Genomic DNA, 12,866 nt, shown 5'->3' on the forward strand with positions numbered 1-12,866 from the left:
TGCAATGGCTTCTCAGACTTGTCTGATCAACAGATGGAGCAGGACTCTGAAGGGATGGGAAGAGGCTGATTAGCCTGAGAAATGTGTTCAGAAATGTGGTTTCTGAGGGAGCTATGGATAAAATTTCTCTTTGGAAGCTTAGGTCAGGCAATACAGAGATGGACACTGTGGGAACCCAGACAGGCAAAGATATCTAAAGTCGTCCTTGCTTGGTCCTACCTTGGTGCTGTAGTCACACACACCCTGTCTTGCACCAGACAGGTACCTGTGCTCTTGCATTTTCACAAAACATTATTACAAGTGAAAAACTATCTGTTTAAAAATCCTCTAGATAAGATTTCTCATCTGCACAGGATGTAGAAAAATTACATATACTCCAATATATACTGCTTTTTCTTACTCATGAATGACATTCCTGACATTTTAGGGGGTTTTGATAGTTAAAATGCCAGCTGGCATAGCATATTTAGACTTTGCTTCTGTTTAGGGCCTGATGGGGATGCCCACCATGCTTCATTTCTTATCAATGTCTGCTTCTTCTTCATATAAACTTGATACAAGACAGGTGGCAGATAAACACTTATGTCAAATTTTTTTTTCAGGAAACAGATCATGGAAGAAGTCTACATATCAAAAACATTGTTTGGAAATTGTTAAAGGCTTCATTGTATGGGATTTCATTTAAATATTATTTGTTTGGTTTCCCACCATGCACTTTGAGACCTCAGCCTGGCTGAGGGAGATAAGAAAGGGTTGTGAGAACTTTGCTTTACTGGAGACAATGGTGAAACAATTTTGCTAACAATTTCTTTCTGTGACTACACACCAGAAATTAGCTAAGAAAGTTGATCACTTGTCTCAAGATTCAATCACAAAGTTCTCAGCTACAACATTTTTCTTTTTTTGTCCTAATAAAGTTCACATAAAATGAATTGGAATATTGATTTTTTTTTTCTTTACCCACTTTTGAAGACCTTAAAAAAAGTGTTTCTGCCTTGTTTCAGACATTGCTGGGATTTTACCTTGGGTGGCTGCATGCCGCACCTCAGTGGGATTAGACACACGCTCCACTTTAGTTATTCTCTCTAAAATGGCAAAGTTAGGGGTTTGTTTGCACACAGAATATTTTCAAGGTCTGTTCTTATTGCATTAATTCATATTGAAGACATCATTCATGATGGGATCTGCTTTGATATGGCTGAAGAGATGGAAGTGCATCCTGCAGTCTTGGCTCTCTGGAGGTAGGGGAAGGGCAAAGCTGTTGATTTGCTTGCCAAGACTGACCAAGCCCAGGGGCAGAAGGAGAGAGTCAAGGTCAGGGTCAGAGCCCCACAGTCCTCTGTGCCATGGGTGCAGCTAAGCCCTGAACCCAGCTTTATTCAGAGCTACAACTGCAGATTCCTCCAGGCTTCTCCTAAGGAAGATTCTGTGTAAGAGCAAATTCTTGTAAATCTCTGCACTATTTCCCACTAAGTGCTGAGCTGGGCTGGTCATGGATATGACCAAAGCCAGCAGTGACAGCTCTGCTGTGCCCTCTGTGCTTCTCTCTCCTGATGTTAACTTTGCCACTGTGGATACTGAGGCTCTTTTCAACCCCTCCATGTTCATCTGTTCCTTTTGCAGGAACTCATCACTGCTTGGTACATCGGATTCCTGACGCTCATCTTATCCTCATTTCTTGTTTATCTGGTTGAAAAAGATGTTCCTGAAAAAGATGCTAATGGGGTGGAGATGAAAGAGGAGTTTGAAACCTATGCAGATGCACTGTGGTGGGGGCTGGTAAGTGACTCCAAAAATACCTTATACCCTTCTTAAAAACTTCATGTCCCAGAAGAGATAAAGTTTTAGGGATTACAGTGCAAGTGCTGCTATATTTGGCTTAAAGGCACATTACCCAGTAACATTACCAAAGTAGGAGTGCCCCCTACAACCAGTTAACAGAACCTACAACCCTGTTGATTGAACTTCAGACAAAGGCCATTAGGTGTTTATACCTCCTTCAGAAATCAAACTGTGTTCTTGGTGTCTGGAAAACCTCTCTTTTAGAGGAGCACCTCTTCAGGTGTAACTGCACTATGGGAGACTGAGGTCCCATGCCAGCAGGGTCCTGCCTGTGAGAGCTGCATCTTACAGAAAATGCAGAACCAGGGCTGGCCAATGGATGGTTTTGTTGGGCTATCAAAGAGCACCAAACATTTGGGCAGTTGAGACAGACACTCATGGTGGTTTGGTTCTTACAGTGTCAGTGACTGAAGATGCCTCTGGGTTCAGATGGAGGAAGTAAAAAAAATATTTCTGGAAAGAAAAACTTAACAATTCTCCTGTGTTACATGCATTCCCCAAAGATTAGGGAATGCATGTATCATCAGGTAGGATGCTGGACAAGAGGGACCTTTGATACATCTGTTCTTGTCTCTTCTGATGAAGTGAGGAGTACTGGTTTGCATCACTACTCATTCAATCACAGAATATTCCTGCTGTTCCAGAACTCATGTTGCTTTGTTACTAATAGTCAAGGAAGTCTGTGTCATGCTGTGACTTAAATTCAGCAGTGTATTTTTTATTTAATGTAGTTCATTCATAAATATAAAATACTCCCCTCCCCCATTATTAGTCAAAAGATATCAAGAGTTGCATAGACCACCTGGATCTTTCCATATCATTTTATATCCAGGACATTTAGGTATAGTCTCAGTGGTGAGAAAATGTACACAGTTGGAAATCAACAATTGTGCCAGAAAGGAGAAAGTTTTCACAAAGACATCTTTGTTTCAAGAAGACCAGGACTTCTTCAGCTAGAGCTAATTCTGACTAGTTTTTAAAGGGTCTGCAAGCTGTTTACTGGCAAATCCCATTCCTGACTGTATACAGGTGGGCAGGAGATTCATGTGGAGTTCACTTGCAGCAAATGCGTCTGAAAGAGGCAGCTGCTTTGAGACTAAAGCCATCCTCCATGCAGTGCCCTGGGACTGTGGTTGGTGGCCCATCCTCAAGGTCCTATTTCACAAAGCTGTGCATGAGCACCCATAGGGCTAAGAGAGTTACACAGCTTTCATGGTGACTTTTACACAGAGCTCTTGGCTTTGTTTTTCTTACATCAAGTCCTGGTCCTTCTGCCCTCAGATCACCCTTGCTACAATTGGATACGGCGACAAGACCCCCAAAACATGGGAGGGACGGCTGATTGCAGCCACATTCTCTCTCATTGGAGTGTCTTTCTTTGCTCTTCCTGCAGTAAGTACCTTCCCCTCCCCTGTTAGACACAGCCCAGTGCTGTGCACTCACAAAAAGAAGGTAAAGTTAATAAAATTACCAGTGGAACCAAATCCCTTTTAAAGAAGTACTCCAGAGACTTGAGTGGGTCTGTATCAGTAAATAGAACTTGTTTTTTCCCAACTTTGCACAGAACCTATTAGGAATAATATATCACCCCAATACTCCCCAAATCACACTGCTAGTTGGCACAGGACAAAACTAATCCAGCAAGTGAACAATCTGTGAAACCACAAGGCAGTTCATGAGACTGTACACTGGCACATGGTAATTTACTGGTATTAATATAACCCCCACAAGACATATTTTCAAAGGATTTGGGGACTATTATAATAATTAGAATTTGACCCATCTTACCCAGACTTTTATCTTCTTTGTCTACAATGTCCTCAGATAATAATGTGACAAAATCTGACTGGCCAGGCTAAATAGCTACAGAAAATATTCCAAGCCCAGATTTTAGGATATTTTTCCTCTAGATCCAGACTTGGAAAGAATTTCACAGAAGATGACAAGTCCTGCACTCCCAGATCCAAAGTATGGTTTAGCACAGCCCTTGTATAATGCAAGCAGAGTTTCAGTGGAAGTAGAAAGTAACACAACACCTGGACACCTCCAGCTTGGAAAGGCAGTAGACATTCAAGAAGCCTGTTGAGGACCTTGAAATGATTTGGTGTGGCCTGTGGTCCTTGAGAGGACCATGACAACCTCCTGTCCCATGAGTGGAGCATCAGGAAAGGCATGGGAACTGCACAAGGATTCCGTATAGCCATCTCCACCCACAGACCTGCATCCTCTCATCATTAATCCCTTTTGTTCTGAGTAAGAAATGTCTAAAATCTTCCATCACTCTATGCTTTCAGGGCATTTTGGGGTCAGGGCTGGCACTGAAGGTCCAGGAGCAGCATCGTCAAAAACATTTTGAGAAAAGAAGAAAGCCAGCAGCTGAGCTCATCCAGGTTTGCAGCCGCTTTCCTATTCCTTGAAAAAGTGTTTTGTGTGAAGACTGCTGCATCATGTTAACAAGGGCCACCACTCCTCCCCTGTCCAAATTCTCACTTCCCATTGCAGGAGGTGAGAATTTGTGTTTGTCAGTTTTTCAGACTGAGCTAGATAATCCAGAGGCCCTTGCAGTTTTGAGGAATCTTTCAACTCCCAGAATATCTTTCAGAAGAACAGTGTCTTTCGAAGAAAGGATCTCATCTGCTAACTTCTGTAAACCAACTGCATCACTGCCACAAAATCACAGAAAACAAGCTGTTAAAAACACATTCTGTACAAAATACAGATTTTTTTTCAGTTCCTTGAGAAAATGCTTTTCTGTGCAATCAGTTATGTTTTATCGATGTGAAAACAGTAACAGAAGTAGCACAATAGACAGTGACAATTTCAATCAAGGAAAATAACATAAATAGTATATATGGGTTTTAAAAACTAAAACACACCCTGTATCCTCTGTTAGGTTACTGGATCATCCAAAAATTCAATGGAAAGAGAGCTCTTACCTCTCTTGGACATAATTTATGGACTTTGTTATGAATTCAGGATATTAACCTTAAAATCATTAGTCTGTGTGCTGAAAAAATTTATTACTAGGTATGGAGCACATCCTGATAACAGTTAAGTACATGACAGCATTTTCACTGAGAAAGTTTCTGTGATAACAAATGGAAGCATTGGTGCTCAGGATCAAACCAATCCTCAGGAGAAATAGTCTGAGTGGCATTAAAATTCATGGCTGTTCTCATTAAAAACACACTTAAGCAAACAGAGGGGGCTACAGGCAGGAGTTGTGAATGGAATTTAATCGAATTTAATTTTAAATTAATGCATCTCCATGATCAGCTGGCTTATTTAGTTAGTGGGTTTTAGGTTTGAGAAATTTTTTTGGGGAGGAATTTTAATTTGAACTAAATGCTGAAGTATAACATTGCTCAGCAAAATTTATTCTGATGATACATTAGGAGACAAATTATCTTAAGTACTTCCAGAGATACTGGACAAGTCCAGCAGTGCTTGAAGGTCTTTTAGACATACCGGACAGGACAATAAAACCAGTTTAGTCTAATGTAACATCATGTTCTGTTAGGTTTTCTCCATGTCCTGTCTTCTTAACAGCCCTCCCAGATCAAATTTCAGTGTCAATAGCTTTTCCATATAGTGGCACTCATTTGGTATGGCTGATTGGTAATTCATTTCCAGATAGTCACTCAGGTGCATCGTTGTGTTCTTTGAAAGAGTCTGGCAGCAGTCAGCTGGGAAATAACTTCAACTAACAATAATTATTTTCTCTCCCTTGTAATTTAGGCTGCCTGGAGGTACTATGCTACTAACCCCAACAGGATTGATTTAGTTGCTACCTGGAGATTTTATGAGTCAATTGTATCATTTCCATTTTTCAGGTAAGTTCATTGTCCACCTCTCCATCATAATTTTCTGTGAAGAATCAAGACAGGGAACACAGACTTTATATGTATATATCAATGAGGATTTTTTAGGTTACAGATGGTTTCCAGAAAACTCTTCTGAAGAAGAGGAATCTTTGTTGAGGTAGTGGTTTAATTTCAGTCACCACTTCTGAGTTCAGTAAAAGTATACCATACATAAGACATTCAAATAAAATGGAAACTTATATGTTTGTGGCTATTAGATTTATCCTCACTCTCCTTGCCTGTCAAATAGGCATCTTTCTCACATTTAGATCTTAATTTTTTAAATGTTTTTCTTTTTAAAAAAACCCCACGTATATAGCCCTATGAAAAGCCAAGACTTTTAGCTACGGATTGTCAGCTGCTAATAAAGGTCATTACATATCCAAGCTAGTGCTTAAACTTTCCTCTAGTCTTGTTGTTGTGGCTCATTCTGAAAGAAAAAGTGCCCTTACACTACTGATCAGCTCAGAGATCTTCACATGTAGTTGTGCTCACTGCACTGACACTGAAGCTCCAGCTGTTGCTCAAGACTGACTTGAAATATTTCTGCTTTCACAAAGGGCAAATTACAAATACTCACCCTTTCGTTGTTTTAGTCACAATACATTTTTAGAATCAATTTGACATGCTTCAAAAAGGAAACCTCTGCAAAAAAACCCACCAGAAGTGTTTAATTAAGGCTCAGTTAATTTCTTGCCTTTATCTCTTCTCACTCTCTGTCTATTCCCACATTTTCCATTACAGAACAATTTCTTCAGGATTTCTTGACTGCAGGGTTTTTCAAAGAATAATTCTCAGACTCAAAAGAAGTCTGGGCTCATTACTGTGACTTCAAGCTTGCTCATTGTGTGTAGGTTCTTCTGTGATTCAAGTACAACCTGAAATTTAATAGGTGTTTTGTAAACAAGATCCTTGGAGAGAGGGCAAGGGAGATCACTTCTCACCAAAGACTGGATTGCCAATCTAAGCAGCATAGATTGGTTTCAGGAATCTATGTAATTTTCTTTTTTCTTTTTTTTTTTTTTCTTTATGACTAGTGGAGAATGTAGCTTTTATTTTGCTTTTTCTGTCAGTTATGGTCACAGAACAAAAGAGATATAAGATATTAGCAGTAGATTATCAATTTATATTTTAAAAATATGCTGAATTTATGATGTGATTCTTCTCTCCTTGCTTTCTTGTAATGCATCCTCTCTTCTATAAAAGGAAAGAGCAATTGGATGGTACTACCAGGTATGTAGCTGTCATTATTATATATATATGTTTTAATACAGCTGTTGGAGGATGCAAGCTAAATAGTTCTTTGTGGATTCATGAGCTGTTAACTAAATCATGCTACTAACACCACAGGTAATCATTAAAAATTATTAACAAACCCATTTCCTAACTGCTTGCTTTCTTTCCTAGTTTAACAACACAGCTAAAATGCTAATTGTACAAAGGCAGTGTTGCTTGCTGATTGTCTGTAAACAGCTGTATTGTCTGTTATGACTAGTCATGGTCTAGATTTCTCCTGATCCATGCTGCAGAGGCAGGGTTGAGCATCCAGGCTGTTCTGGGGGAATTTAAAGCTCTGGTTGCTGCTGTTGCTCCACAGTCTCACACAGAGCAATGTTGTGGTGTGAGTCAGAGACAGTTCACCATGTGCAAAGATTTGCTGGCAATAAATACAGAGATGTGTGTCTAAGATGGAACAGCAGGATAGTCAATCTCTCTGGCAGCACTGTAAAAGCTACATTAGGTTTGAGCCCTGGTGCCACCTGTGCTGAAAAAAAATGGGAAAGCTCCCCACCACCCCAGGGTATTTATGAGCAAAGAAAATGAAGGAATCACCAGTCCCAGTACTGGTCAGTCACTGAAGACTACAGCAGAGCAGCTACTGCCAGTCAACCTGCAAAGTCTCAAATGGAAATGATACATTTATAACCCTCTTCAGAGAAGTAGAAGAGTCAAATGCACATACAATAATCCTAAATCAAAACTTAATGTTAACCCTGTATCAATGGGTCACCCACAGTGAAATTCAATAACAATTAAAGGATAAACAGTTTCACAGACTCCTGCTGAAGCTACTTCAGTTTGCATCCCCATTTACAGCACAGAGAAAAGGAGCAAGAATTGTAGCTATATTTGAAAACTATAAGCCAGAGGTCAGGTCTGAGTTCTGCTCCCTGGCCTGATGAGAAATTATGGTTTTCTTTTTGTTTCTTAAACATTTTGTGCAACACATGACAACTTCAATAAAGTTCCTTCAATAAAGGAAGTTGACCAAAAAAAAATAAAGATTAACTCTTGCTGTTTTCCTGGGAATATTTGAGGCTTAAGCTTCTTTTAGCAGAGATGAAAAACCTATCTCAAGTTTTCTTACAATACAAGCAAGTGCTCTAGTGACAAAATACTGAGAAAGGATGTCTTCCTCCTTTTGCCACCAAAATCATGAGCTCACCTGCCCCTCCTCAAAGACATCTGGGTGGGAGGTACCCAGTTTGTGAACCCCCATGGACTTTAAGTACTTTACAACCATGGCACTCCCCAGGATAAGCAGTCATGAGTAAGCTCAGTTGCATTAATGCAGAAGTCTGGAGATTTCAGCCATCTCCAGAGTTGGTAACAGTTGAATTTTGGTCTTTAGTATGTAGGGAAGAGCTTAGGAGCTGAAATCCTTTTGAGTATGTAATTCCATATCTTGAGTCAAAATGTTCTGGCTGAGATGCAGCAGCAGATTTAAATTAGGTAAGAGAATGACTGCTGCAGTTCACTGTTGGTGGCAGACCCCTAGAGAAGCTCCTGCACCTGCAGCAGTTCTGAGTTACTGTGGCTTTCAGGCCAGTAAAAATCAATTTATGTTGATACATTGAATTAAAAATTGAAAAGTATGACTCACAGCTCAAAATCTTTAAAACTATAATCCCAAGGCCCCTCATTCTAGCTGGATATAATCTGGTTTTATTTTATTATATATATAATAACCCTCAGCAAAATCATCAGTACACCTGCATGGGAGCCTTCCTGCTAGCAGAAATGTGTTTATGGAATGAAGCATTCAATTAAAGGGATTGGAAACCATCCAGGTAAACAGACATATGATGGTACTTGTGGGAACATCCTCTGACTTCAGTAGAAATGGGATTGAGCCATAAAATCTGGTTGTTTTGACAGGACCACATCCCATCTCTCATAAAACTCTTGTTTACAAACCAGATAATTAAAAAAAAAAAAAACTTCTTTCTCCTGCAGTGATTTAGTATAGAAATTATTACTTGTACTCCACTGAAGTTTGTGCTTTGACTGTATTGAAATAAATGAGCAATAAGGGAATGTGGTCCTAATGGGGAGAACAGCCCTTAAGTGTTCTCAGTCTCCAGGTTCTGCCGTCAGTTAAGTACTTGATGAGAAAGCAAGTAAGTGGTAATGCTGCTGTAGTAATCAATTGCATTGTCTGTTCCATGGTTGACAAAGGAGAGAGAAGAATTGGTCCAAAGTTTTCTCAGAAGCTTTTAATAAACTAAAAACAAGGCCTGGCTGTGTCAAAATTTGAGGACAGGAAGTGCTTTAAGTGGCAGAGTTTCTACTGAGTAGTGTGAAAGCTCTTTGGGAACTCCACAGTTCTAGTGTTGAACTCTGTGACAGATCCTTCCAGGATCTCCCCTAGATCAGGAGAGAAGTGGAGTTGGCATCACAATGCAGTCACAGATAGATACAGGACTTGTTCTTAGACCATTTGGGAAGAGCACAGTGGTCACAAATGAGTAGAAAGTCCATTTCAGAAGTTAGATTCCAAGGCAAGGCTGCAGAGAACGACTTTTCATAGTGGAAAATCAAGTAAATTTTTGGCAGCAATCCAAGGCTTCATTGAAGCTCCCTTTAAAATAAAACTGTGAAGATATAAGATATGATGAAGAGGACATTGGAATGGAGCTTGACTCTGTCCTGTAAACAGTGAAGGGAAATGGCAGACATGATGCTGCTCTTTAAGAACAGCATCTTCCCATAGGCCCTGTAAAGCCCCCCAGCCCAGGAGGAGCTAGGGCTGTGCTCTCTGTGGCTCACTGATGGTGAGTTTCCTGACTCCATGCCAGAGGTGCCTCTACCTTTTTCTTCCTTAATCAATGCCTAAGCCTCACAGCCCCATGAAATCTCAGACAGCAATTGCTTTTTTCCCTGTATTCATCTGTTCAGCTCTCAAGAAGGGAGATTTATGAGGAAGAGATATTAATGCTCATTTCTGCTGGTGTGCAGAGAATCGTTCAGCAAATGTTTGGGAGCCTGACCTATATTTAGGGTGGGCATTTGCTTGCTGGATGTATTTTTATTTTGAGCCAACTTTTTATGTCTGTGTTTGGGGAATGAATTCTGGGGCCTGATTTCTCAGTGCTGTCATTAGTAGCTGTTCTACTGACTTTGACCAGTGCTGAAACTTGCATGTACAGGCACTTTAGAGAAGAATTTTGAACTTTCTCTTAGGGTTTTGTTCCTGATCCTCATTGTCCATCTTTAGAACTAGACATCAGGAGAGCACGTTCATTCCTAGACCTATTATTATGTGATTGCAGAAAAGTAACTTATCCCTGTTTCTTTATCTCTACAAGATAAATAGTATTTCTGTGCCTTTGGAAAGTTGATTTGATTTTTTCAAGTAGCATAATCAGTACCTGTCCTTCCTATTACATGAGTATGAAAAATTCATGAAATGTGGTGCATTTTTGTATTTCCAATGCTGACAGCAAAATGAAAATAAAACCCTATTTTGCAAGATGTAAAATTTCACTGTGAGCATTTAATCCTAATACATCTGCCCAAAACAGGAAGGAGAAAAAGCCACTCTGATCTTCACACTACATTAACTACAAATGAAAGGCTCCCATTCTTTTTCATAGAGCTTTTCATGGGTAATCATTAACGTCTCATCTTAATAACTTTTCTTCACTTTACAGTAATGTCATGTTTAGTAGGGAGTCATTCTTTGGATCGAGCCTCACAAGAAAACTTAGGTATATACATTCAAGTAACAGTTGAGCCTTATTCTTTTCATATTTCTTGCATGCCATTCTCTGCCTGCACTTTCTTTTTTTTTACTATAGCAGTTCACCTAACAACCATCAAAAGTAAGGGAAAGACTGAAGAGTTATTAAGCATAAAAAGAAAGTTGCATGGCCTTGCAAATAATTAATTGCTCTGCTGTTCAGAAAACATGGGATATTATCCTGGCTCTCCCAATGATCTGCTTAGAAACAGGTGTTTTTCTCTGTTTCCATAGAATGCAAATTAAACTAGCCTAGTCTGCAAATAATTTTGAAATTTGCTGTGAGAAAAAGATAAGAGAAAAACATATCCTTATGCAGTCCCAATCCTGCCAACACAATTCATGCAAATTACTTTGAATTTGAGTTCAGTGGAACAACATTTTTGCATGTGTATTTGCAGGTTCTGGTTCAGCAAATGGAAAACAAGTGGATGCTTTTGACCATCTGAATAAAGTTAGTGACGTGCTTAAACATCTTGCTGAACTGTGACCTAAGATGTGGGACAAGAACTTTACCTTCCTGCAAAGAGACATAGAAATAGTTTATGGCATTTCAGGAATATGAAAGACACATCATTAGAAATAATATTTTGACTGAATTGCAAAATATTTTAATCTATCCCACACCTTGCTGTCTTTCAGCTTCAGTTGATTGTTCTCATTCCAACTTCATTCCACAAACATGAAATCATCAACATGCAACTCAGCTTTTCTAGCTGGAGCTCTTCAGGTTTTAGAGAGCAGCAAGTAAAGCACTTCATTTTTCCATTTGATGATTGGCCCATGCAAAATAGTCAAGAGATTTTGATTTTGCAGTTCAATTTGCTTTCTAGTGTTTGATACATGATATGTTCACTTTGAAGCAAAAAGTGGGTCAGCATCCATATGATTTCTACCTACAATGGCTGCATCCATTGGTGAAAAATATTCATTCTGTTTTCACAATGAATTCGATTTGGATTATTCTTTCCATAGATTTATGTGACATTGTTAATTTTCATCCATCTCCAATCCTTTTAAAAAGTGTAGAAAAGAGAAGGGGCTAAGCAAAGGCCTTTAGTGTATGTAAAGGCTTTTTCTTTCCCTGAAAGGTGTCAAAGTTGAGCTGAAGTTGTGACTTGTGCTCATGTTTACGGGCAGATAATCTGGATGGTGAGTCTGGATTTTGAGTCATATCCACCCCTAAATACCAGTGAGGATGTACAATAGCAAGGAGCATGGAAATTTGTTGACTTAGAGGGGATATTTCCTTCTCACACATTGGAAACTTGTAAATTCAGACCTCGAGATTCAGGGTGCAAAATCAAATCTTTAGTTTTCAGGAAGCTGTAGTCAAATATTTTGAGAACATTCTTGTGAGATCCTCTCTGAAGGAAATAATGTTACTCATGGAAAGTTGATTGGCTGAAGTGTAGAACTACCTCAGAAGTGTGGAATGTTCTTTGTTTTATCTTAAGAAATCTCATGGACTGTCTGAAATCAGTTGAACAGCTTCACTGCAGAATTCATGTCTGTCATAACATTAGTTTGGTGCTAATTTCTGTTAGGAAGTGTTCAAAGCAGAGTACAGAATACTTCTGGAAACCTCATTCAGAATGTTTGATTTTCCAACACTAAGTTCACTCATATAAGTTCAGCTGGTAAGGTACAAAAATGCTGTAGTAAACATGACTTCCTTCTGCTTCCAGTTACCTGAGACTAATTACATCTAATGTACATCTAGACTGTGAAAAATATGAAAATATTTCCTTATTATCATTTGTCCTTGTTAGGTGAAAGTGGTAAATCCATGGCAGAGGGCTGTTTGATTCACTCTTAGAATTAATTCCCTATTTTTCTCTTCATACACGTACCATTTGTTTATGAAAGTCCAATACTAGAAAAAGGATAGAGAGGAGAGTATCTGGCTTGCATGATGGGATGTAAATGCATTATTTCTTTGCATGACTGTTTCTGGAAAATATTTCTAGTTCAGTGGTTCCCACCCTTTATTCTGAGCAAGGGTAAAGCATGTGCTGCAGAAGGCAGCCATCTCTTGTATATCAAGCCACCAAAATAATCTTTCATGTGGTCCAAAATAATTCCCACTGCTCTCAGTGAGCAAAATTTTAAGAGCTGAATTTTTCTTTAGGTAGAAA

General features: G+C 39.2%; 1 protein-coding gene across 2 annotated transcripts in view; it reads left to right on the plus strand.

The window, feature by feature from the left end:
- Nucleotides 1-12,866, plus strand: part of KCNQ3 (potassium voltage-gated channel subfamily Q member 3) — a 190,630-nt gene that overhangs the window by 158,359 nt on the left and 19,405 nt on the right. For both annotated transcript variants that reach the window (XM_005516902.3, XM_088059822.1), the window contains exons 5-9: nt 1,624-1,779; nt 3,124-3,234; nt 4,137-4,232; nt 5,581-5,675; nt 6,912-6,938. In XM_005516902.3, the coding sequence (XP_005516959.2) occupies nt 1,624-1,779; nt 3,124-3,234; nt 4,137-4,232; nt 5,581-5,675; nt 6,912-6,938 (485 nt within the window). The remainder of the gene's footprint in view (nt 1-1,623; nt 1,780-3,123; nt 3,235-4,136; nt 4,233-5,580; nt 5,676-6,911; nt 6,939-12,866) is intronic.

The sequence above is a fragment of the Pseudopodoces humilis genome, chromosome 1, assembly GCF_049639895.1.
Source record: "Pseudopodoces humilis isolate 2021_Gansu_Grassland_sample_001 chromosome 1, ASM4963989v1, whole genome shotgun sequence".
In the NCBI taxonomy this organism is placed as follows: domain Eukaryota; kingdom Metazoa; phylum Chordata; class Aves; order Passeriformes; family Paridae; genus Pseudopodoces; species Pseudopodoces humilis.